This window comes from Sorex araneus, chromosome 5, assembly GCF_027595985.1.
Source record: "Sorex araneus isolate mSorAra2 chromosome 5, mSorAra2.pri, whole genome shotgun sequence".
Classification (NCBI taxonomy): Eukaryota; Metazoa; Chordata; class Mammalia; order Eulipotyphla; family Soricidae; genus Sorex; species Sorex araneus.
The window spans coordinates 95,376,910-95,403,676 of NC_073306.1; the positions used below are offsets into that span (position 1 = coordinate 95,376,910).

Consider the following 26,767-nt stretch of genomic DNA (forward strand, 5'->3'; position numbering starts at 1 on the left):
AGCAGTGAAGGAGAGTCCCTTTCTCCCCACATCCACGACAACACCGGTTGCGACTGTTTTTTGGGATGTGGGCCAGTCTCTGTGGTGTGAGATGATATCTCATGGTTGTTTTGATCTGCATCTCCCTGATGATTAGTGATGTGGAACATTTTCTCATGTGCCTCTCAGACATTCAGATTTCTTCTTTGGGAAAGTTTCTGTTCATTTCATCACCCCATTTTTTGATCGGGTTGGCAGTTTTCTTCTTGAGGAGTTCAACCAGTGCATTGTTTATCCTTGATATCAACCCTTTATCGGATGGGTACTGCGTAAATATCCTTTCCCATTCTGTAGATTGTCTTTGTATTTTGGTCACTGTTTCTTTTGAGGTGCAGAAGCTTCTTAGTTTGAGATAGTCCCATTTATTTATCTCTGCTTGGCCAGTGGCGTGTCAGCTTTGAAGATACCTTTGGCTTCAATGTCGTGGAGGGTTTTGCCAACCTTGTCTTCAATGTACCTTAGGGATTCTGGTCTGATGTTGAGGTCTTTAATCCATTTTGATCTGACTTTTGTACAGGGTGATAGGTGGAGGTCTAAGCCCATTTTTTTGCATGTAGCTGTCCAGTTTTGCCAGCACAATTTGTTAAACATGCTTTCCTTGCTCCACTTCACATTTCTTGCCCACTCTCTCCACTTCTGTTCAGTATAGTACTGGAAGTACTTGCAACAGCGATTAGGCAATAAAAAGATATTAAGGGTATTCAGGTAGGAAAGGAAGAAATCAAGCTCTCACTATTCGCAGATGATATGATACTATACCTAGAGGACCCTAAAACCTCTACCAAGAAACTCCTAGAAACAATAGACTCGTACAGTAAAGTTGCAGGCTATAGAATCAATACCCAAAAGTCCATGGCTTTCCTATATGCAAATAATGAGAAAGAAGAAATTGACATGAGAAAAGCAATCCCGTTCACAATTGCGCCTCAAAAAATCAAGTACCTCGGAATCAGCTTAACAAAGGAGGTAAAGGACTTGTATAATGAAAACTACAAAACGCTACTTCAGGAAATAAAAGAGGACACGAGGAAATGGAGAGATATCCCCTGCTCATGGATTGGAAGAATTAATATTGTCAAGATGGCAATACTCCCCAAAGCATTGTACAAATTCAATGCGATCCCTATAGAGATACCCTTGACATTCTTCAAAGAAATGGAGCAAGCGCTCCTGAAATTCATATGGAACAATAAGCCCCCACGAATAGCTAAAGCAATTCTTGGGGAAAAGAAAATGGGAGGAATCAACCTCCCCAACTTCCAAATCTACTAAAAAGCGGTAGTCATTAAAACAGCATGGTACTGGAACAAAGGCAGAGCTGCAGACCAATGGAACAGGGTTGAATACTCTGACACATACCCCCAAGTATATGATCATGGTGTATAATTCTTATCTCTGCATTTCGTTTTCAAAAATGAGATGCAATAGCTAATTACTTGTAATATGTCTGTTACATATCATATTCTAATAAACAGAAGGAATGCAAAGATTTTTATGATATAAGGGTAGAGAGGATTTATTTTTAAAAAAAAATTGGGGTTGGAGAGATAGTACTAAGAATAGGTTGTTTCCCTGCGTACGCCACCCCAGGTTCAATCCCTGGCACCCCATTTTATTTCCTGAGCCCTTCCAGGAATGATCCCTGAGGATGAGACCAGGATCAAGCTATGAGCACTGCTAAGTGGGGCCAAAAGCAACTTGAAAAGCAAAATAATAAGGAAAACAGTAACAGACAAAAATCACTGTCATCCCGTAGCTCATCAATTTGTTTGAGCAGGCACCAGTAATGTCTCTCATTGAGAGACTTATTGTTACTGTTTTTGGCATATCCAATGCGCATGGGGAGCTTGCCAGGCTCTGCTGTGTGGGTTCGATACTCTCGGTAGCTTGCTGGGCTCTCCAAGAGAGGGGTGGAGGAATCGAACTCTGGTCAGCCGCGTGAAAGGCGAAAGCTCAACCACTGTGCTATCATTCCAGCCCAGACAAAAATCAAGGACAAAAATCAAGAATTAAAAATTTAAAAATGTACAAAAATGTGATCGGAATCTCACTTTAACAAATATGCAGGTGAGGGATATAATGGTAGAGCACTTGTCCTGCATGTGTGACCTCCTGGGTTTGATCTCTAACACCTCAAAATAAGTCAATGAATAATTAGAAAACAAGTGGAAGAAGTTCAAACAACAAATTTGGCTGAAGAGATAGTACAGTGTTCAGGGCACTTTCCTTGCCAATGGTTGATGAGGGTTGAGTCCCTGTACCTCATATAGGCCCCCGAGCACTGTCAGGAGTGATCCCTGAACACAGAGCCAGGAGTAAACCCTAAGCACAGCTGTGTATGTCTCAATCCTGCCCCTCCCACCCACCAAATAAAGTAAGATGCTTAAACTCTCCAAGTAGTGGAGAAATTAAAATGAGACACAATATCTTCAGTCAATAGAATGGCAGGATTATAAAGCTAGAAGACCTCTCGTGGTGATGGTGAGGATATGGAGTGTTGCTATAGCTACTGCAGGTCCCAAACCCTGCTGGTCAGAATACAGACTGCAGTGCTTCCAAAGCTCTGCATCAGAGGACAGATAGAAAGATAACCCAACAAATTCATCTCTTCTTTGTATTCCACACTCTCACACAGGTCTATAAGACAACATGTACCAGAATAAAGTTGTTGCAGTTTTATCTATGGAGCTGAGGAGTTGGAGGTAGTTAGGAAGTCCAACACTAGGAGAATAATTATGGGAAGTGCATTGAATTCCCAATAAGGAGGTTTGTACAGCTATTAAAAAGCAGTGAATTATATGTAACTGCAATGCAACTATATGGATGTCTCTAAAGAATAGTAAAAAAGGAAAACAGCTAAGAACAAAATGAGAATGAGAATTCAATGTAGAAGTAAACAACACGCACATACATCAGATTTAAGATATTTTGCAAAAACACATGCAAACAAAAACATAAATATGAAACACATCAGAATGGTTACCTGTAAGAAAGATGAGTCAGGGTAGGCTACTGACAGTAAAACAAATAAGCAGGGCTAGAGATGTGGCTCAAAGGCAGAATACATGCCTCCCATGTGTGGGTTCACGGTTGAACCCTGGGACCACTAAATACTTATAATAAGTATATTAAATGCATGTGTCATTTCCTCCGAGATATATTCACTAGAAATCTCATGTAAGACATTTCTACTGTTTTCTTTAAATTTTTTTTATTGTTAGAAAAATAACAGTTTATGGTTGTTTGCTGTCTTTCTTACCACTCTAAGAATGTATTAGGCAGTATTACTTCAGTATCACAAACTACAGTATCCATAGGACTGATAATGATGACAGAGAAGACAATAGATGAGTTGCTGAGTGAATGAAAGGATAAATGAAGGAATGAAAGAATGAACTGGGGTTAAACTAGCCTGTACAAGTAAATCACTGAAGCATCTGGACAGGAGAGGCATACTCAGAGCAGAAAGACAAGCACAAGAGCAATGAGTGGCGTGGACTGGAGCAAAGGAAGAAAATAAAACAAATAATATCCACTTCAACATCCCAAGCAGGAGAGAGCCCAGTCGGTCTCCAAAGAGGAGATGAAAGTCAGAAGGCTGTGAATGCCACAGCTGGTGACAAACAGAGGAAGTGGGTGCTGTCAGCATCTCTAAGCTCATGGTTCATTGAAAGAAACTATGAGAATTCCTCCCTTGTTTTTTGGTTTGTCTGTTTCTTTGGGGGATACACCTAGAGATGCTCAGGGCTTACTCCTGGCGCTGCACTCAGAAATCACTCCTGGCAGTGCTCTGGGGACCACATGGGATGCCAGGGATCGAAGCTGGCCTTGTGCAGAGCAAGCGCCCTACTCCCTGTACTATGGCTCCAGTCCAAGGATTCTCTTGGATGGAATACATATGCACTTTTGGAGATATTAAATTCAAGGTCAGATATTTACAGAACATCATCTCCAGGCACTGAGAATAATACTCTGTAACAAAGACATGTTATCTGTCTTCAAAGACTTTGTGATAAAAAAAGAAAACAACAATTAAAGGGGTTGGAGAGACGGTACAAGGAGTTGGTCTCTTGTATGCCACCGACACCAGTTCAATCCCAAGTGTGGCCTATGGCCCTGGGTTCATTCCTGAGTAGAGAAATAAATAATCCCTGAGCAAGCATAGGAGTAGCCCAAACACCAAAATAAAAAGAAAACAATTATAATATGATACAGCAATAATGGAAAAGTACAGAGTGCTATCAGAGTAGACAAACTCACCAGTGAAGACCGTTTCAATTAGAAGAATTAACATACATCACTTAAAAATTGAAACTATAGAAACTATAGGAGGTTTGACAGAAACTATAGGAGATAAAGCACTTGACTTGCTTGAAGCTATGTCAACTGTGACCCAGATTCAAATCTCCAGCACCACACATAGTCTCCCAAGCATCATCAGGGGTCACTCCTGAGCAAAGTGACAGAAACAGCCTCTGAGCATTGCTGGTATGATTCCCAAAACAAAAGTATTATTATTTAAAAAATGAAAATAGAAACTTTTGAAAAAATAAAAATTAAATCTCTGCTCTCTGGAATCAAGGAAGTAGGTAAAGAAATTCAATTCTATTTTCATTATCTTACCCACTCCCTCCATTTAATCTATATTTTGTTTCTCTAAGAGAATAAAAGGTAAAAATAAGTTTTTCACAATTCAGAGTATTTTTTATTTTTTGTTTTTGCTTTTTGGGTCACACCTGGCGATGCACAGGGGTTACTCCTGGCTCTGCACTCAGGAATTACTCCTGGCGGTGCTCAGGGGACTATATTGGATGCTGGGAATTGAATCCAGGTCGGCCATGTGCAAGGCAAACACCCCACCCACTGTGCTATCGCTCCAGCCCCCCCAGTTCAGAGTATTCAGATACACAACCACAAACAGAAAGCAATCAGCAAACACTTGCTGAGTTCATATAATGACTGAATTACTGTAAAATATGTAAATTAACCAGTGTGAATGATTTTACACTGTTCCCAACAGATCTGATGGTCTGAGAGAATGATTTCACTAATCATCTAATACCACCTTAATTAGTAAACTACAAATATCACAATGAAAAGATGATTTTTTTTTCAATGACCACCAGAAAGTACATTTTAAAAATGGTATTTTACTGATAAAGTACTCCAGCCATTTAGGTAGTTTTCAGGGTTTCTGCAGTTGTTGATACTGGGGGACATACCATCATATGTTCCACTTTCTAATAGTGCTCCACTCTCCTCCAGTGCTTTAAACTGTTCAACAGAAATAAAGTTATAGTCGATTCCTGGGACTTCACCATCCCTGGGAGCCCTGGTAGTGCCTAAAAGAAAAAGAAAAAGAAAATTTTGAAAGTATTTTAAAAAACAGTGCTGATAAAAATTCAATTTATGGAGAAGACACAAGAGAAATAGACTATCAAATCTTCTGTACCTTTAGAATAAGCTTCAGAACATCTTAGGCAAGTTACAGTAATAGGTAAAGGTAGCACAACAATAATGCAAGATGATTAAATATTCTTTAATAAAAAATATAGATAAATAAATTCAAACAACAAATAAAATAATTTTATCATCCAAGCAAAGTTACCTTTCTAAGACACAACACAGAATTCTTTTAAGCTTCAATGTTCATTACTTAACATTTAGTGGAAACAAAAATCCACCGGTGATAAACTTCATTTTTTATGCAGTTATTTTAAATACATCTTCCTTCTCTATCATAAATGCAAATTAAGTTCCCACATACAAGAGTAGCAAAGAATAATAAAGGGGAAATTTTTGAGTTCTTTTAATGAATACCACTTTAAAATCTTGACAAATACTAAATTTGAAATTCTTTTAGGCCAAAAAAAAAAAAAAGCTCGTGATAAGTATTTCCATGATGCATTTTTTTTTTTTTTGCTTTTTTGGGTCACACCCAGTGATGCACAGGGGTCACTCCTGGCTCTGCACTCAGGAATTACCCATGGCGGGACCATATGGGATGCTGGGAATCGAACCCGGGTCGGCCTCGTGCAAGGCAAACGCCCTACCTGCTGTGCTATCACTCCAGCCCCTCCATGATGCATCTTAATCATTAATCTTTTCAAGCTATTTTTTAAAGTTAAGAATTAAATAAACTACTTAAAAAATTTCACAATAGCCACATCAATTTATACTAAGATATTCATGCTAAAGTTCAATATTTTCTTAAGATCCAGACCTCAGCAACACTGTTATATTTGATGAAGTTTTACTGAACAAGAAGTGGCACACTTGGGGGATGGGAGAAGGCTGGGTTTAGGGGCTACACCCATTGTGGTGTTCAGTGCTTGGGGTCCATATGTGGTATTGAGGATTGAACCAGGTTGGCTGCAGGCAAGGCAAGTGACTTAACCACTATACTGTCTCTTCAATCCCAGGAATCAAATACTTTAATGAGCAGATATTAAAAATGTCTTCTCAGGGGCTGAAGCAATAGCACAGCGGGGAGGGCATTTGCCTTGCACGCGGCCGACCCGGGTTCGATTCCCAGCATCCCATATGGTCCCCTGAGCACTGCTAGGGGTGATTCCTGAGTGCAGAGCCAGGAATAACCCCTGTGCATCGCCAGGTGTGACCCAAAAAGAAAAAAAAATGTCTTCCCAAATATATCATACAAAACAACCACTGTTTAGCCTGGGAAGAGAGTTAGTGTGGCAATCTCTGTGCAAGAGTTCCTTCCCAGCCTGTTCCTCTACCCATTCTCCTTTTCCACAGCTATTCTTTTCCCTGCCTAAAACCACCCCCCAGCCACCAAATTTAACTGGTTCTAACTCCTAAAAATCTCTAGGATCTTAATACTTTTCTTTCTTCTCACACTTACCAAATTTATATCATTACCTATGGCCTGAATTTCTGGTTTCCTGGGCCAAAACTTCCCTCTCCTTTACCAAAACTGTAGCCAATCAATTTTCAAAATAATAATCTGAGCAGAAAGCACTTTCTGAACTCAATGACCTTCTATGATCCCTTGCACAAAAAATCCAGATTCTACCACTCCCCGTTCTTCTTTGCCGATCTTTAGTTCCATTCGAAGCTTTAGCCACATTTGATTTTTTTTCAACTTGTAAAATAGTTTTTGGCACTTACCCTCCAAGACCTTTGTTAAGCAATACCTTTCCCTGGAAGATTTCTGCTTCCCTTTCCCATTGCTACTTACCTAACTCCTATTCACCTTTGGGTTTAGGCTTAGAAAGTATTTGTAAAAATCCTTCTATTTCGAGGCCAGCGAAAGTGGCACTTGCTTCACACACAACTGAATGTGTATAATCCCCTGCTCCCCATATGGTCCCCTGAGCACTTCCAGGAGCAATCCCTGGGTGTAGAGCCAGAAGTAACCCCTGAGCACCACTGGGTGTGGCCTAAAAACAAAAAAAAAAAAAGGAAAGAAGAAAAAGAAAATCTTCCTGTTTTCCATACAGGTATGGCAATCCGCAGCTGCCATGCTGACTTGGTTCAATGGCACAGGGGGCCAGAGCAATAGCACGGCAGGTAGGGTATTTGCCTTACATGCAGTCTACCTGAGTTCAACCAGGAGTGATTCCTGAGTGAAGAGGCAGGAATTAACCCCTGAGCATTGCCAGTTGTGACTAAAAAAGCTGAAACGCCAAAAAAGAAAAAAAGAGAGAAATTGCACAGTTCAATATGGTCATTAGGTAAGTTAAGTTAAACTTTACAAAAATATGAATAATATGATACTTCAAAATGTACAATTATTATTAAAACTGTCACCAGAATTAATCAACAAAAAACATGAATTGTTCTTTCCTTTTAAATGCATTACATTTAATTCTATTCTACAATTTGGGGAAAAATTCACAAACAAGGTAACACAACCTGAAATGCAACAAGCTAAGAAAATAATGGGAAAAATGATTAAGTTAACATTCTAAGTTACAAAGAAAATATAATGAATATTCCCTTTTTTTACATAAACTTGCTCTTAATATAAACACCAATTTATGCTTTTAGTCACAGAGGATAGAAAAATCAATGTTTTTTTCTTAACATTCTTTATTGTCAATCTGTTTCTCAAATACTGCCTATGCATGCATTGATTGCTAAGTCCCCTAATCAAGTTTTCAACTCTGTATTAAACAGAAACCTAACATTAGAAAACAAATACAATGGTCAAATGTACAGTCATCCATGACAGATGGAAAACAAGGCCATGATAGTTTGCATCTTCTCCTCTCATAGGGGTGCCTATGGCCAAAATTCCTGAATCTAGGCTGGACTTAAAATAAGATTTAAATAAGTTGAGGTAGAGCTTGTGTCCTTTTGTTGTTGTTGCTTTTTAAAATTTGTAAATTTTATAAAGTAGCTCACAATATTTGATTACATTTAATATTCAAACACCAATCCCACCACAATATTTCAGATGTTTCCATCCCAAACCCCAACCCCTGCCCAAAGCAGAACCGAAATAATATATTTTTTATTGTTTGTTATGAAAAACTGCTGGAAATGCTACAAAAAGTTTCCTTAGAAGAGTGTGAAGATTGTTGTATTTCGCCCAGGGGCCATTAAGCCTGTCTATATGAGGCCATTAAGCCTGTCTACAACATGCTGTTAAAGGTTGAGCCTTTTGTACTTATATCTATATACGTATATACATATCTATCTATATATAGATATGTCTATCTGTAAAACAAAAATATTTCCCTCTAAGATTGGTTGCCTCCTACTTTTTAAAATTTTTTTCATTTTCATTTTTTTTTAATTAGTGAATCACCGTGAGGCACAGTTACAAACTTACGAACTTTTGTGTTTGCATTTCAGTCATACAATGATAGTTTACCTATCCCTCCACCAGTGCCCATTCTCCTCCACCAATGTTCCCAGTATCCCTCCCACCACCCCTATCCCATCCCCAACACCCCCACCCCATCCCCCACCACTCCACGCCACCTCTGCAACAGGGCATTCCCTTTTGTTCTCTCTCCTTTTGGGTGTTGTGGTTTGCAACAAAGGTATTGAGTAGCCATTGTGTTCGGTCTATAGTCTACTTTCTGCCTGCCTCCTACTTTGAACCCCATCAAATATGGTGCTCTTGGAGTATGGGTAGGGTGTATGGTATGAAGTATAACAGGAATAGCTTCACTCATGGGTAAGGCTTGGAAAGCAGCCATGTTCATGGCAGTGGTTGAGTTCCGGAGGTTTTCGGCTTCAGGGACTGGGTCCATTGGGACATGTATCTTAAATTTTTTTTTTTTTCTTTTTGGGTCCCACCCAGCGATGCACAGGGGCTACTCCTGGTTCATGCACTCAGGAATCACTCCTGGCGGTGCTCAAGGAACCATATGGGATGCTGGAATCAAACCCGGGTCGACCGCATGCAAGGCAAACGTCCTACCCGCTGTGCTATCGCTCCAGCCCCTGGGACATGTATCTTAAGCAAGTCTAAGAATCCAGACTTTTGTCACTGCCTTCCTAATACTCCCACCAGCATGCATGGAAATCCAGGTGAGATTTCTGGACAATGAGACAGCCTCTGGTAAGGACAAAAAGAAAAAAATGCCAAAGGATGAAAATGGAAGGCCATCTTCATCCTTTCAGCCCCAGCCGAGCCACTAGAAGTAATTCCGGTTAAGCATAGTCAATTCAGATTATTATGAAAAATAATACATGATCATTTTTTTCTCAGGTCTGTTCTTGGCTCTGCTCAGGTGTGACCCCTGGTAGTGATTGGGGGACCATATGACGTGCTAAGGACTGAACCCTGGATGGCATGCAAGTCAAGTGCCTTTACCCCTATATCTCTCTGGTCCTATCTGAGAGTATTTTAAACTATTAAAGTCTGTGGTGGTCTATTAAGTAGCAAAGGCCAACTTAAATATTATACAAATTAAGTTGCCTTTAAAATATAGTGAACATATAAGACACAGCTTAAGAACAAATCACATTATAGCTAATATTGTGAAAAACAACATCAAGCCAAGGGGCAGAGAAACTCTGCAGGCTTTAGTCTGGATTTTTATTAACGGTTCAATTTTGAGCATACACCAAATCCTTTGGGTTCCGTTCCCTTTTGGAAAGTGGTTTTGAGCAAGATGGTGTTCATGATTCTTTCCATTAACAGATATGAAATGTTATGTATGACCTCAACATACATATTTCTAATATCCCTGTAACTATATTAACTCCCTCTACAAATGTATTAGAAATGGCTAGATATAAAATGTCATTTGTGGTTCCAACATATAAATTTTTCCAAGACTTACAAAATAGTTCATTCTCTCTAAATACACACAGCAAATATTCAATCCTATTTTATTTAAAAATCTAAATAAATTCAAGTCTTATAAATTTTTACTTTCTTCCCGTCCCCCAGTATTTATAGCCCTCAAACCTCCCCCTACTTTAGAGTCTTTCCACATTCTAGAGTACTTATCTTTAAAGTCTTTAAAATTTTCTCTCTTTATACAATGGTAATATTACTTCTTTTGCTTGTTTGTTTTGGGGCCACACCCAGCTGCTCCAGGGCTACTCCTGGCTCCGCACTCAGGAATTATGCCTGGTGATGCTCAGGGGGCCACATGGGATACCAGGGATCAAACCCAGGTGGGCAGCATGCATGGCAAGCACTGTACCCACTATACTATCTCTCCAGCCCATGTAATATTCACATTTACCTGTCCTATCACCACGATGACTCATTTTTACAGAATAATGTACTGGCAATCTTCAAGCCTCCAATGTGGGTAGAGAGGGAAGGAAGCCTCCTCTCATTCTCTTGAATCCTTTCTAACCAGATCACTCCCCACTGTTCTGAGGCCGTTAGCTCTGCTGGCCAAGCAGTCTTCTAGTTTTATGCCATGGTGAAATCTCAATCCATATTATCTGACCTAGCAGCACTGGCCAAAGCTTAGCATTCGTTCTTTGAAACAGGATTCTGAACTATGTAGAAAACCATACAAAACACATGGAAGTTTAACAAGTCATAACAAAACTATCCATCCAGGTGAAGAAGAAAATACTGTGAAAAGCCCAGTCTGCAAACCTCTGACTATAAATCTGCTGCCCCCTCCTCCCTCAAAGATAAGCACCCTCTTGACAGATGTTATGATTTTCTTTCCTTGAAAATAAATGTTTCACCATTTAAAAAGTACATTTCCAAGCACCATAACTTAACCTGTTTCTTAAGTTCATAGGAATGGAATTAGACCATGTATAACCTTTTCTTTGGTACATCAGTAACTGTTATGAAGTGTTTAAGCTTCTGGCAACATGCTAAGCATGTAGAAGAATCTCGCTGTGCACTTGAAGTGCAGCTGTCTTATGAGATTAAAGATTCTGTTTTATGTATTGTGGCAGACACGCAGATTTCTTCTGTTGTGAAGTGGCTGCTCAAATCTTCCCACTCTGTTCTATTGGATTTACAACACTTTAAAGATTGATTTGTAGTTCTTTACATTCTGGCTTCAACCATCCTAAATTATTAACAGCTTCTAAAATACACCAAAAATAAAGGCAAGGAGAACTGAAAAGTTTAGTTACTTTAACGTGTGTTTCAACTGCAGAGATGTTAAAAAAAATCACATATTTCCAAATGAAGTGATTCTGCTAAAACATAAAATATATTTTCCTTAAGCAGTGCTTTCTGAAAAACTGTGCACCAAAAATAAGAAGAGATGATGCGAAAATAGAATCCGGGTCTGGATTCTCATACTGACTGATGCATATAGTAATCAAAAGCATGAACTAAAGTATGAAAAAAAATAATGATTTTAAATAGTATTAGATTAAAAAATAAACTGAATTTCTTTTTTTTTCCTTTTTGGGTCACACCCGGCGATATACAGGGGTTACTCCTGGCTCTGCACTCAGGAATTACTCCTGGCAGTGCTCAGGAATTGAACCTGGGTCGGCCACGTGCAAGGCAAACGCCCTACCCACTGTGCTATCGCTCCAACCCCAAAACTGAATTTCTAATACAAATAATGGAATAACAAAATGATTTTGGCATGTAAATAAAAAATTCAAAACAATTTGAGAAAAGAAGCCCAAATGAAGTGAAGGGATAGTCCCATGGAGTTTATGCAACATTTAGCTATGTTTGCAGTCCTTGTTTCTCTGCTGCTACTTGGTGATACAAAAATGAGCTTGACGGGAAAGTGTAATAAGAACCAATATTCAGTTAAGTTGACATCTCTCTCCTCCCTGTTTACCAATCTTAGATATACTACAGGAAACAAAAAAATTGTAGCAAAACAGACTATTTTCTCCCACTCTGTGATTTTCTTTTTATCATTTTTTTCCTTTAAGAAACAATGCACTGCTTCTACATTTTTAATGTTTGTTTTTTATTTTTTTGTGACAGAGTTTTTCATTTTAATGTAGTAAAATGTATCAGTCCTTACCTTTATAGCTCCCCCCTTCCTGTCATGGAAAGCCACAAAGCTATTCTCTTTTTCTTAAAGTACTAGAGCTTAACTTTTCACACATACCATTAAAATAGACTTTATTCCTTGCCTAATAGGAGGTAATGGATAATTTCCATTTTTTTTTCAAATGGCTACACAATAAGATACATTGAAAGGCCAATTATTTCTCTTTTCAATGAGTCACAGCACTTCAGTGATAAGAATATTATCAAGGCCTCTGGGAGAGCCCGGCTGGCCGGCACTGAGCTTTCTGTGACACTTCCCAGGCATGGGCCATTCCTGCACAATTACTCCAGTGTTACAGTACGGGACACAGCTCAGCAAATTCTCCACGCTCGCATCTTTTCTAATCAGATCCTTCCCATGTAAATTCAGGAATCAGGTTAGCACTGCTGCAATTTTTATGGTGATAGATGCAATCTATTAATCAACTCGAAGAGAACTTGTATCTAGACCAGACTGTCTTTACTCCATCAATTTGTTTTTTAAATTCCTTAATGCAGCTTAATTTTACCATAGAGAGGTTTTTACACTTCTTTAGAGATTAACTGTAGTATTTCAAGTATTTTCTGCTATTATCAAAGTTCTTTTGTGTAAACTTTCATTTTCTAATTGTTAATGGTATAAAACACAATAGTGGGAATTATTTTGGTTACTTTATTTGGATCTAATTTACCTACAACAAAATTCACTTACTTTAGCAATACAATCTGATAGGTACTGAAAACTATCACCTCTCAAAAAGTTTGATTCTGCACTTTCCTGTGTTCCATCTATTGGATATCAGGGGGCTGTCTTCGCTACAGTTTTGCCTTTAATACAATCTCATAAAATAAACACACAGTAATTTGAATCTGATAATAGCTCCTCCCTCCCTCCCTCCCTCCCTCCCTCCCTCCCTCCCTCCCTCCCTCAATTCCTTCCTTCCTTCCTTCCTTCCTTCCTTCCTTCCTTCCTTCCTTCCTTCCTTCCTTCCTTCCTTCCTTCCTTCCTTCCTTCCTTCCTTCCTTCCTTCTCTACCCTCCCTTCCCTCCCTCCCTTCCTCCCTCTCTCCTTCCCTCCCTCCCTTCCTTCCTCTTCCTGTTTTGGATTGACACACAAAAGTGCTCAGGGCTAACTACTGGCTCTGTGCTGAGAGATCACTCCTGGAGGGGCTTCCAGGACCATATGTGCTACCAAGAATCAAATCAAGCTCTCTCTCTCTCTCTCTCTCTCTCTCTCTCTCTCTCTCTCTCTCTCTCTCTCTCTCTCTCTCTCTCTCTCTCTCTCTCCTATATCTGGTTTCTTTCAACTAGCATGAAACTTCTGAGATTTATCCATTTTTCACATTCAAACACTTTTACTGTTGACAGTTATTCTATTAAATGGATATATAATAAATTTGATTGTGCCTTTATCACTAATGGACAGTTGGTTATACTCAAATTTTAAATATATTAAATCAAACTGCCATAAACTTTGAGATCTTTGGGTAAACAAATATCTAAACCTATGTTATATCTAGAAGTGAAATCTATGGTTTCTATGTTAGTGCATGTTTGATTTTATATGAAAACATCCCGAACCTGATATATTTTGCATCCCCACCAGTGATATACAAGTTTACAGCTGATTCACATTAGTGTTTCCATGTAGGAATTCCTCCTAAAGTTTCTCAATAAATTAGTTTTTCTAAATCCCAAGAAAAATTAGGTGATAAGGAAAATGAGGGTGAAAAAAAAGTAACTCTGCAAGAATTAAAGCTTGACAATTTGATGTGGAGATATTACTAGACTAATTTTGCAATCCATTGTTAGCAACTGAAAGTAATGTAGCAAATATTGTAAAGTATAATCAATGTTAAATTGACATTTCCTGATACCAGGACAGAAACATGTGGGAAAGAAGCAGTCATAGACTGCTCAGTTCTATGCTGCAAGTGTGTGTTTGGCCTTGTCTGCTAACGGTGGGGCTTTCTTGAAATAAAGTATTAGTAAGACTACATAATTTATAATTTATATAAATACTGTAAGTGGTGTTCCCCCAAATGAACAAGTTCCAGAGGCACAGCAAGTTCTTAAATTGTCCTAGATTCCTATAGCCTCCCAAGGCTGAACCAAGACACCTGGAATACCTGAACAGCCTATCACATCAAGGAAATTGAAATGGTAATAAAAAGTCTCCCCAAGCACAAAAGTCCTGGCCCAGATGGATTCACTAGTGAATTCTTCCAAACCTTTAAAGCGGACTTAATCCCAATCCTCTTTAAGCTTTTCCAGGAAATTGAAGTATCAAAAACACTTCCAGTTTCTATGAAGCAAATATCATCCTGATACCAAAAGCAGACAGAGATACCACAAAGAAAGAGAATTACAGACCGATATTCCTGATGAACAGAGATGCAAAGATCCTCAACAAAATATTAGCAAATAGAATCCAACGATTCATCAAAAAGATTATACACCATGACCAAGTAGGATTCATCCCAGGGATGCAAGGATGGTTTAATATTCGCAAGTCAATCAACATAATTCATCATAGCAATAAAAGAAATAATAAAAACCATAATATCATATTAACTGATGCAGAGAAAGCATTTGACAAGATCCAGCACCCGTTTATGATGAAAACTCTCAGCAAAATGGGCATCGAAGGAACTTTCCTCAATATAGTCAAAGCCATCTACCATAAGCCCACAGCAAACATCATTCTCAATGGGGGAAAACTAAAAGCCTTCCCTCTAAGATCCATGGCAAGGTTGCCCACTTTCGCCACTCCTATTCAATATAGTACTGGAAGTCCTGGCCATAGCAGTTAGATAAGAAAAAGATATCAAGGGCATACAGATAGGAAAGAAAGAGGTCAAGCTATCACTATTTGCAGACGATATGATACTATACTTAGAAAACCCTAAGGACTCTATGGAAAAGCTCCTAGAAACAATAGGTCGATATAATAAAGTGGCAGGCTACAAAATCAACACCAGAAAGTTTATGGCTTCCTTATATACAAATAATGAAAGAGAAGAAAGAGACATTAAAAAAACAATCCCATTCACAATAGTACCTCAGAAAATCAAGTACCTTGGAATCAGCTTAACCAAAGAGGTGGAGGATCTATACAAGGAAAATTATAAAACACTACTTCAAGAAATAAGACACTAGGAAAAGGAGACACATCCCCTGCTCATGAATAGGGAGAATTAACATGATCAAAATGGCAATACTGCCCAAAGCACTGTACAAATTTAATGCAGTCCCTATCAGGATACCCATGACATTTTTCAAAGAAATAGATAAAACACTCCTGAAATTCATATGGAACAATATACCCTCATTAATAGCTAAAGGAATCCTTGGGGAAAAGAAGATGGGTGGCATCACCTTCCCGAACTTCAAACTCTACTACAAAGCAGTAGTAATTAAAATAGCATGGTATTGGGCTAGAAACAGACTTGCAGACCAATGGAACAGAGTTGAATATCCTATTACAGACCCCCAAATATATGGCCCCTTAATCTTTGATAAAGGAGCATGAAATATGAAGTGGAACAAGGAAAGCCTCTTCAACAAGTGGTGTTGGGAAAACTGGATAGCTACCTACAAAAAAAATGAACTCTGACCTCTGTCTAATGCCAGGCACAAAAGTCAGATCAAAGTGGATTAAAGACCTCAACATCAGATATGAATCTATAAGGTATATAGAAAGAATGTAGGCAGAACTCTCCATGACATTGAAGCTAAAAGCATCTTTTAAAAAAATTATTTATTTTTTAATTAGTGAGTCACCGTGAGGGTACAGTTACAGATTTATACATTTTCGTACTCATGTTTCCCTCATACAAAGTTCGAGAACCCATCCCTTCACCAGTTCCCATTCTCCACCACAAATAAACCCAGCATTCCTCCCACCCACCCCCAATCCCATCTCCCCCCACCCCACCCTGCCACTGTGGCAGGGTATTCCCTTTTGTTCTCTCTCTCTAATTAGGTGTTGTGGTGAAGCTAAAAGCATTTTTAAGGATGAAACAGTACTGACCATGCAAGTGGAAGCAAACATAAACAAATGAGACTACATCAAACTAAGAAGCTTCTGCACTTCAAAAGAAACAGTGACCAAAGTACAGAAAGAGTCCACAGAATGGAAAAGAATATTTACCACCCAACTGATAAGATATTAATATCTAGGATATACAAGACACTAGTAGAATTGTATAAGAAAAAAAACCTCTAACGCCATCAAAAAATGGGGAGAAGAAATGAACAGAAGTTTCCTCAAAAAAGAAATGCAAATGGCCAAAAGGCACATGAAAAAATGCTCCACATAGCTAGTCATCAGGGAGATGCAAATCAAAACAACAATGAGATATCATTTCACATCACACCACAGAAACTGGCACACATTCAAAAGAACAAAAGCAACCAGTGCTGGCATGGATGTGGGGAAAAAGGATACTCTTTCACTGTTGGTGGGAATGCCGACTGGTCCAGCCTTTCTGGAAAACAATATGGACAGTCCTTCAAAAACTAGAAATTGAGCTTCCATATGACCCCGCAATACCACTTCTGGGAATATATCCTGAGGATACAAAAAAGTACAGTTGAAATGACATCTGTACCTGTATGCTAATTGCAGCACTGTTCACAATAGCCAAAATCTAGAAGTAACCCAATTGCCCGAGAATAGATGACTGGTTAAAGAAACTTTGATACATCTACAAAATGGAATACTATGCATCGTTAGGAGAGATGAAATCATGAAATTTCCTTATAAATGATAGACATGGAGAGTATCATGTTAAGTGAAATGAGTCAGAAAGAGAGGGACAGATATAGAAGAACTGCATTCATTTGTGGCATATAGAATAATATCACATGAGGCTGACACCCAAGGACAGTAGATACAAGGGCCAAGAGGATCGCCCCATAGCTGGAAGCCTGCTTTATGAGCCGTGGGGAAAAGGCAGATGGAATAGAGAAGGGATCACTAAGAAAATGATGGCTGGAGGAATCAGTCGGGATGGGAGATGTGTGCCCAAAGTAGATAATGGACCAAACATGATGATCTCTCAGTGTCTGTGTTGCAAGCCATAATACCCCAAAGTAGAGAAAGAGTATGGGGAATATTGTCTGCCATAGAGGCAGGGGGATGGTGGGAAAAGGGGGGGGGTATACTGGGGATATTGGTGGTGGGGAATGTGACTGGTGGAGGGATAAGTGTTTGATCATTGTGAGATTGTGACCCAAACATGAAAGCTTGTAACTATCTCACAGTGATTCAATAAAACTTAAAAAAAAAAAAAGGTCCTTAAATTGGCAGTTTCGACATGTGATTCTTGGTAATGCAGTTAGAAAATCCTTTTTAGACCTCTGAATGCTACCCAACAATATTCTCTGATGTTCCCAATATTTCCACTTTAGTGCTCTGTAAATACTTCAATAGAAGACATGCAAAGAGGAGTGAATGGAGGGGAATGCTACCACTTGGAATTGGAAACTAGTCAAAATCAGAAGCAGAAGGAAGGAGGGAGGAGAGGGAGGGCCAGGAAGGAGGGAGAGAGAGGTCACATAAATGACCACTGACTACTGTTCTAATTTGAAAATACTTTTTGACAGGCTTCATTTGATGAGTCTGATTTTCAACTCATGCAAAACAAGTTTGCTTTCTTATGTCAGGAATATCTGTTACCAAAGATCCAACACAATTGACATGTTATACATAGAAGTTCATTTGCAGAACGAAAAATTCAAATATGAAATGTGTGTGGTTATCATTTTTCAATTTCTAAATGGTCTTTAATATGTTTTTATACAAAAGCCCCTTCTTTTAAGATTTTCTGCTCACAAATGTCTACATAAAGTTGGGATCACTTGAAATCATTGTAAAATCATGTTATAGCTCATAATAATCTAAAATATTTCATTTTATGTTCTCATTTTTTTTCCTCTTTTAAGTGCTTGATGTTCGGGAGAATACAAACACAACTGGTATTTGTAATCAACTCTACCACCAAAATGACCCAGTGCAGCAGTTATCTTGGTTCCCAAGGGGTCTGGATTCAGTAGCACCAAGCTATACTGTGATGAAGCAGTGATGTCATTTCTTGTCATCTACGAGCATCCATATTTGCTGGAAAGAACTTCACACTGTGATCAAGCCCAAGAAGATAAGATGAATGATTACCTGCTGAAATCCTCTGGGAGAGCCTCTGGGGTATCCACAGAATACCCATCAGGATACAGTGAGGAAGTCAGCTGGAGCTCTGGTGGACTGCATATAAGGGTGTCTGTTCATTTTCTTTAAGTTCTGTCAGTCTGATATTTCTTACAGTGCAAGTCTGCACTATAAGAAGAAAAAATTGCTAATGTTTTTGTCAGAAAAGTTCTCTCTCTCTCTCAACAGGGTTGGGCTACATCTGACTATACATAAGGGTTTTATTCTTCACTCTGTGCTCAGGGATCCTCCTGGTGCTGCTTAGGGAACCACATGTGGTGGTGGGGACTAAACTGGGGTTGGTCAAGTGCAAGGCAAGCACCTTAATGCTGGAGTTTTTCTCTTTATGTCTGAGGATACGTCTGCTACACATAAAAATCTAGGTTGGCATTTTTTTCTGCTAGCATATTAAAGATGCAGTTTGATTTCTAGCTTTTTCTTAATCTATTTTTTTCTGATAATTCAGCACTCTTTGTTTCTATGTATATGTGATATCTTTTTTCCCCTGACATTTTTTCCTTTTTATTACTGGTTTTCAGAAATGAGGCTGTTTTCCTTTTTGCTTCTTTAGGTGAAGGTTGTGAGCATCTTATATCTGTGAATTTACAGCTTGTGGCAAATTTAGAAACGTTTTAGCCACATCTTCCATATATTTTCTGATTCCCTTATTCTGACATGATAATGAGTATCAACAAGTTAAAGTCCTGTGTGCTTCCTCTTCAATACCTGACATTTTAGGACTGTTACATACATTTACCAATTTAAGCTATTCACAGTAAGAGGATAGACCTACTACAAATTAGTGCTTTCTGGTAGTAGAATGTATATTGCTTTCATTTCTTAAAAAAAAAATTTACCTTTTCAGTCTTTTCCTTCTCATTTCCAGACTGACTAGTTTTATATGGTGATGTCTTCAAGTTAACTACTCTTTTCTTCTAGATCTAACTAGATTAATATCAATAATATTATCCATTGCTATATTTGATTAATTAATAATATAATAATATTTTTAATACTAAGCTAAGGCCAGGCAGTGGAATTTTGAAGTTCTATTTAGTTTCTGGACATTCTAAATTTGTGTTATTCAGTTTCTAGACTCTGTTGCTCTCCTTTCGTTGCTAAGTCCTCCATCCCTTCCTCCCTTTCATAGTTTCTTTCTTTTATACTAACAAGTTATGTTAAATGCCTATTTTCTTGATCACTTTGGGAGTCGTTTAATTAAGCTCTGCTAAAGCAGGCCTCAAGAAACGTACTTATTCAATGACCATTGTGTCTTATAATAATGCATGAGCCTTTGAGATCCTTCCACTTAGGTTGGTTAGAACTCAAATTCCTTTCAGTCCTGGGTAAGCTCTGGGAATTGTTAACTTTAATATTCTCTAGTGAGTTTTTTCCCAATCTTGTGTCTCATTCAATTCTCAGCTTAACTGAACACTAAAGCAACAGCCTGAACACGGCTCATGCAGCTTATTTAAACTTCCTTTCCCCCTAGCTCTCTCCTGATACGCAATCCTGCCTTCTAGACATCTAGGACTTCACTTAAGCTAAATTTTTCCCAACTCAGTCTACTTCATTCTTCCTAGTCCAGCAAATATGCCCAAGCAGAAAGTTGAGGAAATCACAGGATACTCTGTGTGTGTGTGTGTGTGTGTGTGTGTTGGGGGCATGGGTGGGGGGTGGGAGGGGTGGGAGGGAGGGTCTCCTTACTCTGCTTCTCTCAGGAATTACTCATATAACAAAAGACATCTCTCTCAGACTTTGTCAGTGGGCAACATTTCAAGATGCTTGGAGAAAAATGTTTTTCTATTCTGTCTCCTTAATTTTTAAGCAGGTAAGATATGATCTTTACCATAATGAGATCTAAGTACAAAATGAAATTTAATGCAATATTTTAGATTTCAGAGTTGAAAACTTTCTTATATAAATGAGAATAGGCATTTTTATTATATTGTATTAAATAGTTTTAATTTCCTTATTTACATAGGTAAGTAATCATAAATAGACTTTTACTGATTTGTTTTCTAAAATAGAATTATTTGCCATTTCCTTAAGTTTGTTGGAGTAAACAATATTAAGTAAATGTTATAGGCTTCAGTTGGGATGGAAACTGGGGACTTTGGTGGAGGGCAGGTCACACTGGTGGTGTTGGAACACTAAATGTCTAAGACAACAGTATTATGAACAACTCTGTAAGTCATGGTGTTTTAATAAAAATAGATTTTTTTTTAAAAAAGAGAAGAAAATATGAGTTATAGATTTCCCATCCAGCAAAACAATTTTTTAAAGCATAAAGTACATTGCTTGGATAAGTTTGTGAACTTTACCTGGAAAATCAAGTAAGGAGAAAGCATTAGATAATCCCAATTGCTGAAGAAATAACATAAGGATTGAGAGATACATTGTTAGGGGGTACGGTGTCACCAGCAGGTTATACCTGCACCCCCAGAACAAGTTCATCAGCACCCCAAAATTCCACAATGTTGCCCCCAGCAACTCAGGATCAAGTTTCTGAAGAAATTAAACAGACAAAAGTTAGATGTATGGAAGCCATGCCCACAACCACTTTTGGCTCAGCTATTCAAACTCACTTATTGCCCTTGCTTCAGAGACCTACAAGTAAATCTCAAAAGACATCAAAAGCCACTGATAATCTCAGACCTGGGCAAGGATGAATAGACTGGGGAGTAAATTGGAGGAGGTGGGTCAGCCTAGTGTCCACCCAAGCAGAAACAGGCCACCACTCTCCACAGCCACGTGCTTCCACAATCCAAAATTGCTGCCATGTCCCTGGTCAGACTCTACCATCTGGGGAGATATATTTAGGAGACAAAATCTGCTGAAAATTCAGGTATGTGGTTTTGTGACAGAAATTTCCAGACTTTCTTGGGATCCCACCTCCCTGTACTTCCAGAAGCCTCAGCAGTCATGTTCACACCCCAAAGCTGCCACCAGTTAAAAAAACTACTCCAGCCTTACCTACCTGATAAAAATACTAATGCCTTAAACAAACACGATGAACTCTTAGTACCTGTATCGTAAACCATAATGACAAAACAAAAGAGAAAGAAGAAAAGTGCCTGCCATACAGGCAGGCTGAGGAGAGTGGGGGATGGTGGGAAGGAAATGGGGGACATTGGTGGTGGGAAATGTATACTGTTGAAGAGATGGGTGTTGGATCATTTATGACTAAAGCCCAATCATGAACAGTTTTGTAATGGTCTATCTGATGGATATTCAATTTAAAAAATTTTTAAAAGAGATTCATTATTTTTATCCATAAGAAGAAGAGTGAATAAATTATGGCTTTAAAGGGAAGTTTGCTTAACCATACAGATACAGCTTAACAATCAAAAAAGAGTGAGAATGAGGAAAGCCTATGCAAAGAATAAGGTTGGTGATTCCTTTTTTATTTGTTGGGAGTAAAATGACATTACTTCAAGATAAATGAAAGGAAAGAAAGAATGAATGGAAATAATTTTAACTGTTTATAGTAGGGATGAAAACAAAGGGAGGACATTATCATATAACATCATAAAGGAGGACATTAGAATGAACATGAATTCTTTCTTAGAAAGAGAGTAAATAAAATTTCACATAAAAAGACGGTGTGGGTAAAATGAAAACATGGCAATATCTAAAGGAAGAAGCTGATTCTTCCAACAGAAGTAAAGAAAACTGCAAGGTAATTGTTAAATAATGGCCAGCACTATTTGTAAAGCAAGAGACTTAGAGAGATTTAGAAAGATAAAGAGAACAAAAAGACACAAAGAGTTATCAAGCAAAAGCAAGGAAAAGAAGGCAAGTGTTGCAATGATGAAATCTAAAAAAGTGTATTTATGGAAGGAACACACAGATAAGGAGTCAGATTTAAAAACAAAAATTGGGGGCCGGAGCGATAGCACAGCGGGTAGGGCGTTTGCCTTGCACGCGGCCGGCCGACATGGGTTCGATCCCCGGCATCCCATATGGTTCCCCAAGCACTGCCAGGAGCAATTCCTGAGTGCAAAGCCAGGAGTAACCCCTGAGCATTGCTGGGTGTGACCCAAAAAGAAAAAAAAAACACAAAAATTGAGTCTAGAGAGATAAAGACAGCAGGTAGGGTCTTATCTTACACACAGCTAGTCTGGGTTTGATCCCCAGCACCCACTGTGTCCTCCAAACCCCACCAGGAGTGAACCCTAAATGCAGACTAGGAATAAACCTTGACCACTGCTATGTGGTGGTCCAAAACAAAAGAATAAAAGCAAAAGCTACTTTATACCTGTTAAGAAGTCAAGTCTTGTCAATGGGAGTGTCTGAGGATAAACGATAGATGGACAGGGATCAGATGCGGCCATCTTGACAGAGAAAACATAAGGCAGTGATGCAGGAGGCAGCGGAGTGTCTGGTAGGAACCAATTCTGTCCCAGTACCACTCAGCCAGTGGTTCATATCCATGCTCTCATTTTAATGCCAATAGCAACTATATAAACTGAATGTTGTTCATCTCACTTCGTCTGTGGAGATTCTGAAGTCAAGGTGAACTCACCTACATGAAAGCAACTAGTAAGATGCTAGAAACATGATGCTGAAGTTGCTTGTTACCTAACCCTTTACCTCTCCAGAATGCTATCTATCTGTTGTTTCAAAGCAGCAGAGCTCAGGGGATAGGATGCATGCCTTTCATGTGGCCAGCCCTGGTTCGACTGCCAACACCACATCATCTCCCGATTATCACATCTTCTGGTACAGCTCTGGAGCTCTCGAGCAATGCTGGGTGACTGGGGTAATCCTAGACATCATGAATCCACGGACTCTACCACTGAACTACTGGACTGGTTCCAGGTATACCTGGCACTGCTCAGGAGCCTCTGCTGCCAGCCTCCCAATGATATGCCAAAAACAGTAACAAGTCCCGAAAGAAAATGGTTCATGCAAAAGAGGGTGAGGTTAAAGTGCAGAGACCGCTATTTAAGAAGCTATCTAGAAAGTCTTAGTGAGAAATGGAACATTGTGTAAAACTAGATATCAGGAAAAAAGTCAAGAATTACAGATCTATCTTAAAAGCTAGTATCTAGAGTTACAAATATATAAAAAAGAAAAACAAGCCATAATGTTCTTCTCTGCATTTTACTGTTTTTCAAGAGTTCCCTGGACCTCCACTGATTAAGCCAACACTTAAAACACCTAACTTCAGGCTATATATTTAATTTTAAATTAAATTTGAAAAAGTATCAGGAATTGGAAAAAGGGCATAGCAGGTAAAGCATGGCTTGCCTGAAGCTGATTCAGGCCCTATCCCCAGCACCCCATACGCTCCCCCAAGCCCTGCCATGAGGGATTCCTGAGCAACAGAGCCAGGAGTAAGCCCCGAAACCACCTCGTGGGGCCCAAACACAAAATAAATAAAACTTATTATGACAACAATCAGGTCTCTAGGAACACTATTAATATTGGAATATACAGGAAAAAAACATTTAGATAAAAATTCAAAATGGAGGGGGCTGGAGAGATAGTACAGAGGGTAAGGTGCTTTGCCCTACAGTGGCCAACCTAGGTTTGATCCTGAGCACCACTAGGGGTGATTTCTGAGTGCAGAGCAGGAATAACCCCTGAGCATTGTCAGGTGTAGCCCAAAAAGCCATCCAAAAAAAGAGAAAATGGATTGTAATAGAGAAGGCAGAGAAGGCACTGCATGCTTCTTACCTACAAAACAGGAATACATTTAAAAATTTAATATTGTCTTAAATAATTAATACAATTTTTTTTTTAAATCTCAGGGAACCAAAAATATAATGGAAAAAAAAGAGAAGTGTCTTCAATAAACAGTGCTGGGAAAACTGCAGTCACTGGAAAAGAAAGAAATTTGATCAATATATCACACAGGCTCAAAATTTCCCTTAAAAGCAATTAAACATATGTGAGGCCCTAAGTTTGATTCCCAGTCTGAGAGAGAGAGAGAGAGAGCAAGAGAGAGAGAGAGAGAGAGAATTCAAAACTTGAAAATTAGACCCTCAATGGGAAGGAAAACAAAGTATTTTAAAAATGATTATATAAACTAAAAAGCTTCTGCACTAGGAAAGAAACTTCCATTAAAACAATAGATATTTCACTGAAAGGAAGAAAATATTTACACACAGTGCATCTGACAGAGGTTAATATCCAAGGTATATGAAAACTCACAGATTCAATAAAAAACTAGCAGGGATTCCTAGTTAGAGCACACGTCTTGCATGCTTGAGACCCTGGATTCCACACGGAGCACTGTGTGCCCAGCCTCCCATACTAGCCCCCAGAATGATCTCCACAATAAATTAAAAAAAGAGAGAAAATTAATAAATGGGTCAAAAATGGGTAGAAGTGATAGACAGACACTACACCAAAGATGAAATCCAGATGGCCAATAGGCTCATGAAAAAAGTGTTCAGTATCATTTATTACCACAGTAACACTTATCAAAGAGACAACGAGATCTCACCTCAAACTACTGCGAATGTCTGATATCAAAGAGGCCAGAAACACCAGTGCTGGTGGGAATGTGGAGAAAAAGAAGCCCCTGCTCACCACTGGTACAACATAAAATGGCTTCTCTGGAATCCAGCACAACAAAAACAGAACTACTAAATGAGTCAACAATTCTACTTCTGGATATTTATGCAAGGAATATGAAAACAACATGTGATGTATGTTCACCTATGTTCATTTCACACTAGTTTAATGACCAAGATCTAGAAAGATTCCAAGTATCCAAAGACAGATGAGTGAATAAAGAGGTGGTGTATATACAAAATGAAATTAGAAAAATGAAATCTATTAGAAAAATCTATTAGAAAAAAGAAATCTTGCCTTTTGAAACTAATGTGAATAGAACTGGAGAGGGTCAATGCTTAGTGAAATAAATCAAGATAAAAATCAATACTGGGTGATTTCACTCACATGTAAGGTTTAGGGATGGAAATCAAAAGGACTAACAAAGCCAAAGTAAAACAAACTTTCTGATCATAGAACTGAATGAATGGGTGAGGCAGGTGTCAAAGGATTAAGGGCCTTTAATAAGCTATAGTGGAGAATATTGGTACTTGGATGTTAAGTGTGGTGTGCTAGCATATATTGAGTAAAACTGTACCTCTAAAACATATAGTCTTATAAATCAATGCATCTTCAACTAAAAAAATTTAACGCTTGCTCTCAGTGTCTAATGGACTATGTTCAGGAAAGGTTTTTTTGTTTTTTTTTTTTTTACCGTATAGGCTTAAAAATCTGACTTGCAGGAATCAAATTCAGTTAGTAATAAATACATGTGCATTGCCTTTATAAGCAGTCACAAGGTGGAACTTTCTAGATTTTCTACTTTTAAAAACAAAACCCCTGAAAAGTCTCTGAAAATTTTCCCCCTTATACAACATTTGTTTGACGCTAGTGGCTAATTACATAACTCATAAGCTACCCTACTGAATTATTTCTAGGTGATCAATGAAACAGTAATGGAAGAGAGACACTCTGTTATTCCATCTCATACTTACATGGAATGGTTCTCAAATAAAGATTGTCTCTGATCACTTGCTGCAGCTTGTGGTCAATTGAGCCTTTCTGAAACTGAAGACTCAGGTAATGTCTTAAGTCTTTATTGATGACTTTTCCTACAAAAAATAAAAAGCAGAAAATAATTATTAGATGGTCAATTAAATACACATGTGTGATTACACCTCTTCAAACTATTTAGCTATCAAGAAGGTAAAAAAAATTAGACTATCTTACTGAAACAAGATAATATCAAATTATCACAGGTAGTATAATTAAACACGGTATTTTACTGTATAATCATCACTGCCGCCTAATTGTCGCACCCTGCTTTTAAGTAATACTGGCATATTTTTTTTTTAAATTTCACATAATGATCACACTCCAATTTTTGTGGAAAAAAAACAGAAAAAGAAAAGGAAAGAAGATTGGCATAAAACCTGCAACAGGAACCAGGGAGATAGTACAGGGGTTCAATCCCTGGCACTGCATGTGGTCCCCTGGGTAATGCCAGGAGTGATCCCTAAGCATAGAGCCAGAAGTAACCTCCGAGCACTGCTGGGCATGGCCCCAAATCCAAAACCAAAAATAAAAACAGTATATGTGAT

The 26,767-nt window shown here is 38.5% G+C and overlaps 1 protein-coding gene across 8 annotated transcripts in view; it reads right to left on the minus strand.

Annotated features, from left to right (window-relative positions):
- The window catches only part of MAGI3 (membrane associated guanylate kinase, WW and PDZ domain containing 3), a 314,958-nt gene that overhangs the window by 96,418 nt on the left and 191,773 nt on the right, over positions 1 to 26,767 (minus strand). For all 8 annotated transcript variants that reach the window (XR_008630223.1, XM_055138735.1, XM_055138733.1 and 5 more), the window contains exons 2-3: positions 26,162 to 26,278; positions 5,262 to 5,381 (exon numbers count right to left, since the gene is read on the minus strand). Coding sequence is in view for 7 of the 8 variants with exons in the window: in XM_055138735.1 (XP_054994710.1) it covers positions 5,262 to 5,381; positions 26,162 to 26,278 (237 nt within the window). In the remaining variant the exon portion in view is untranslated. The remainder of the gene's footprint in view (positions 1 to 5,261; positions 5,382 to 26,161; positions 26,279 to 26,767) is intronic.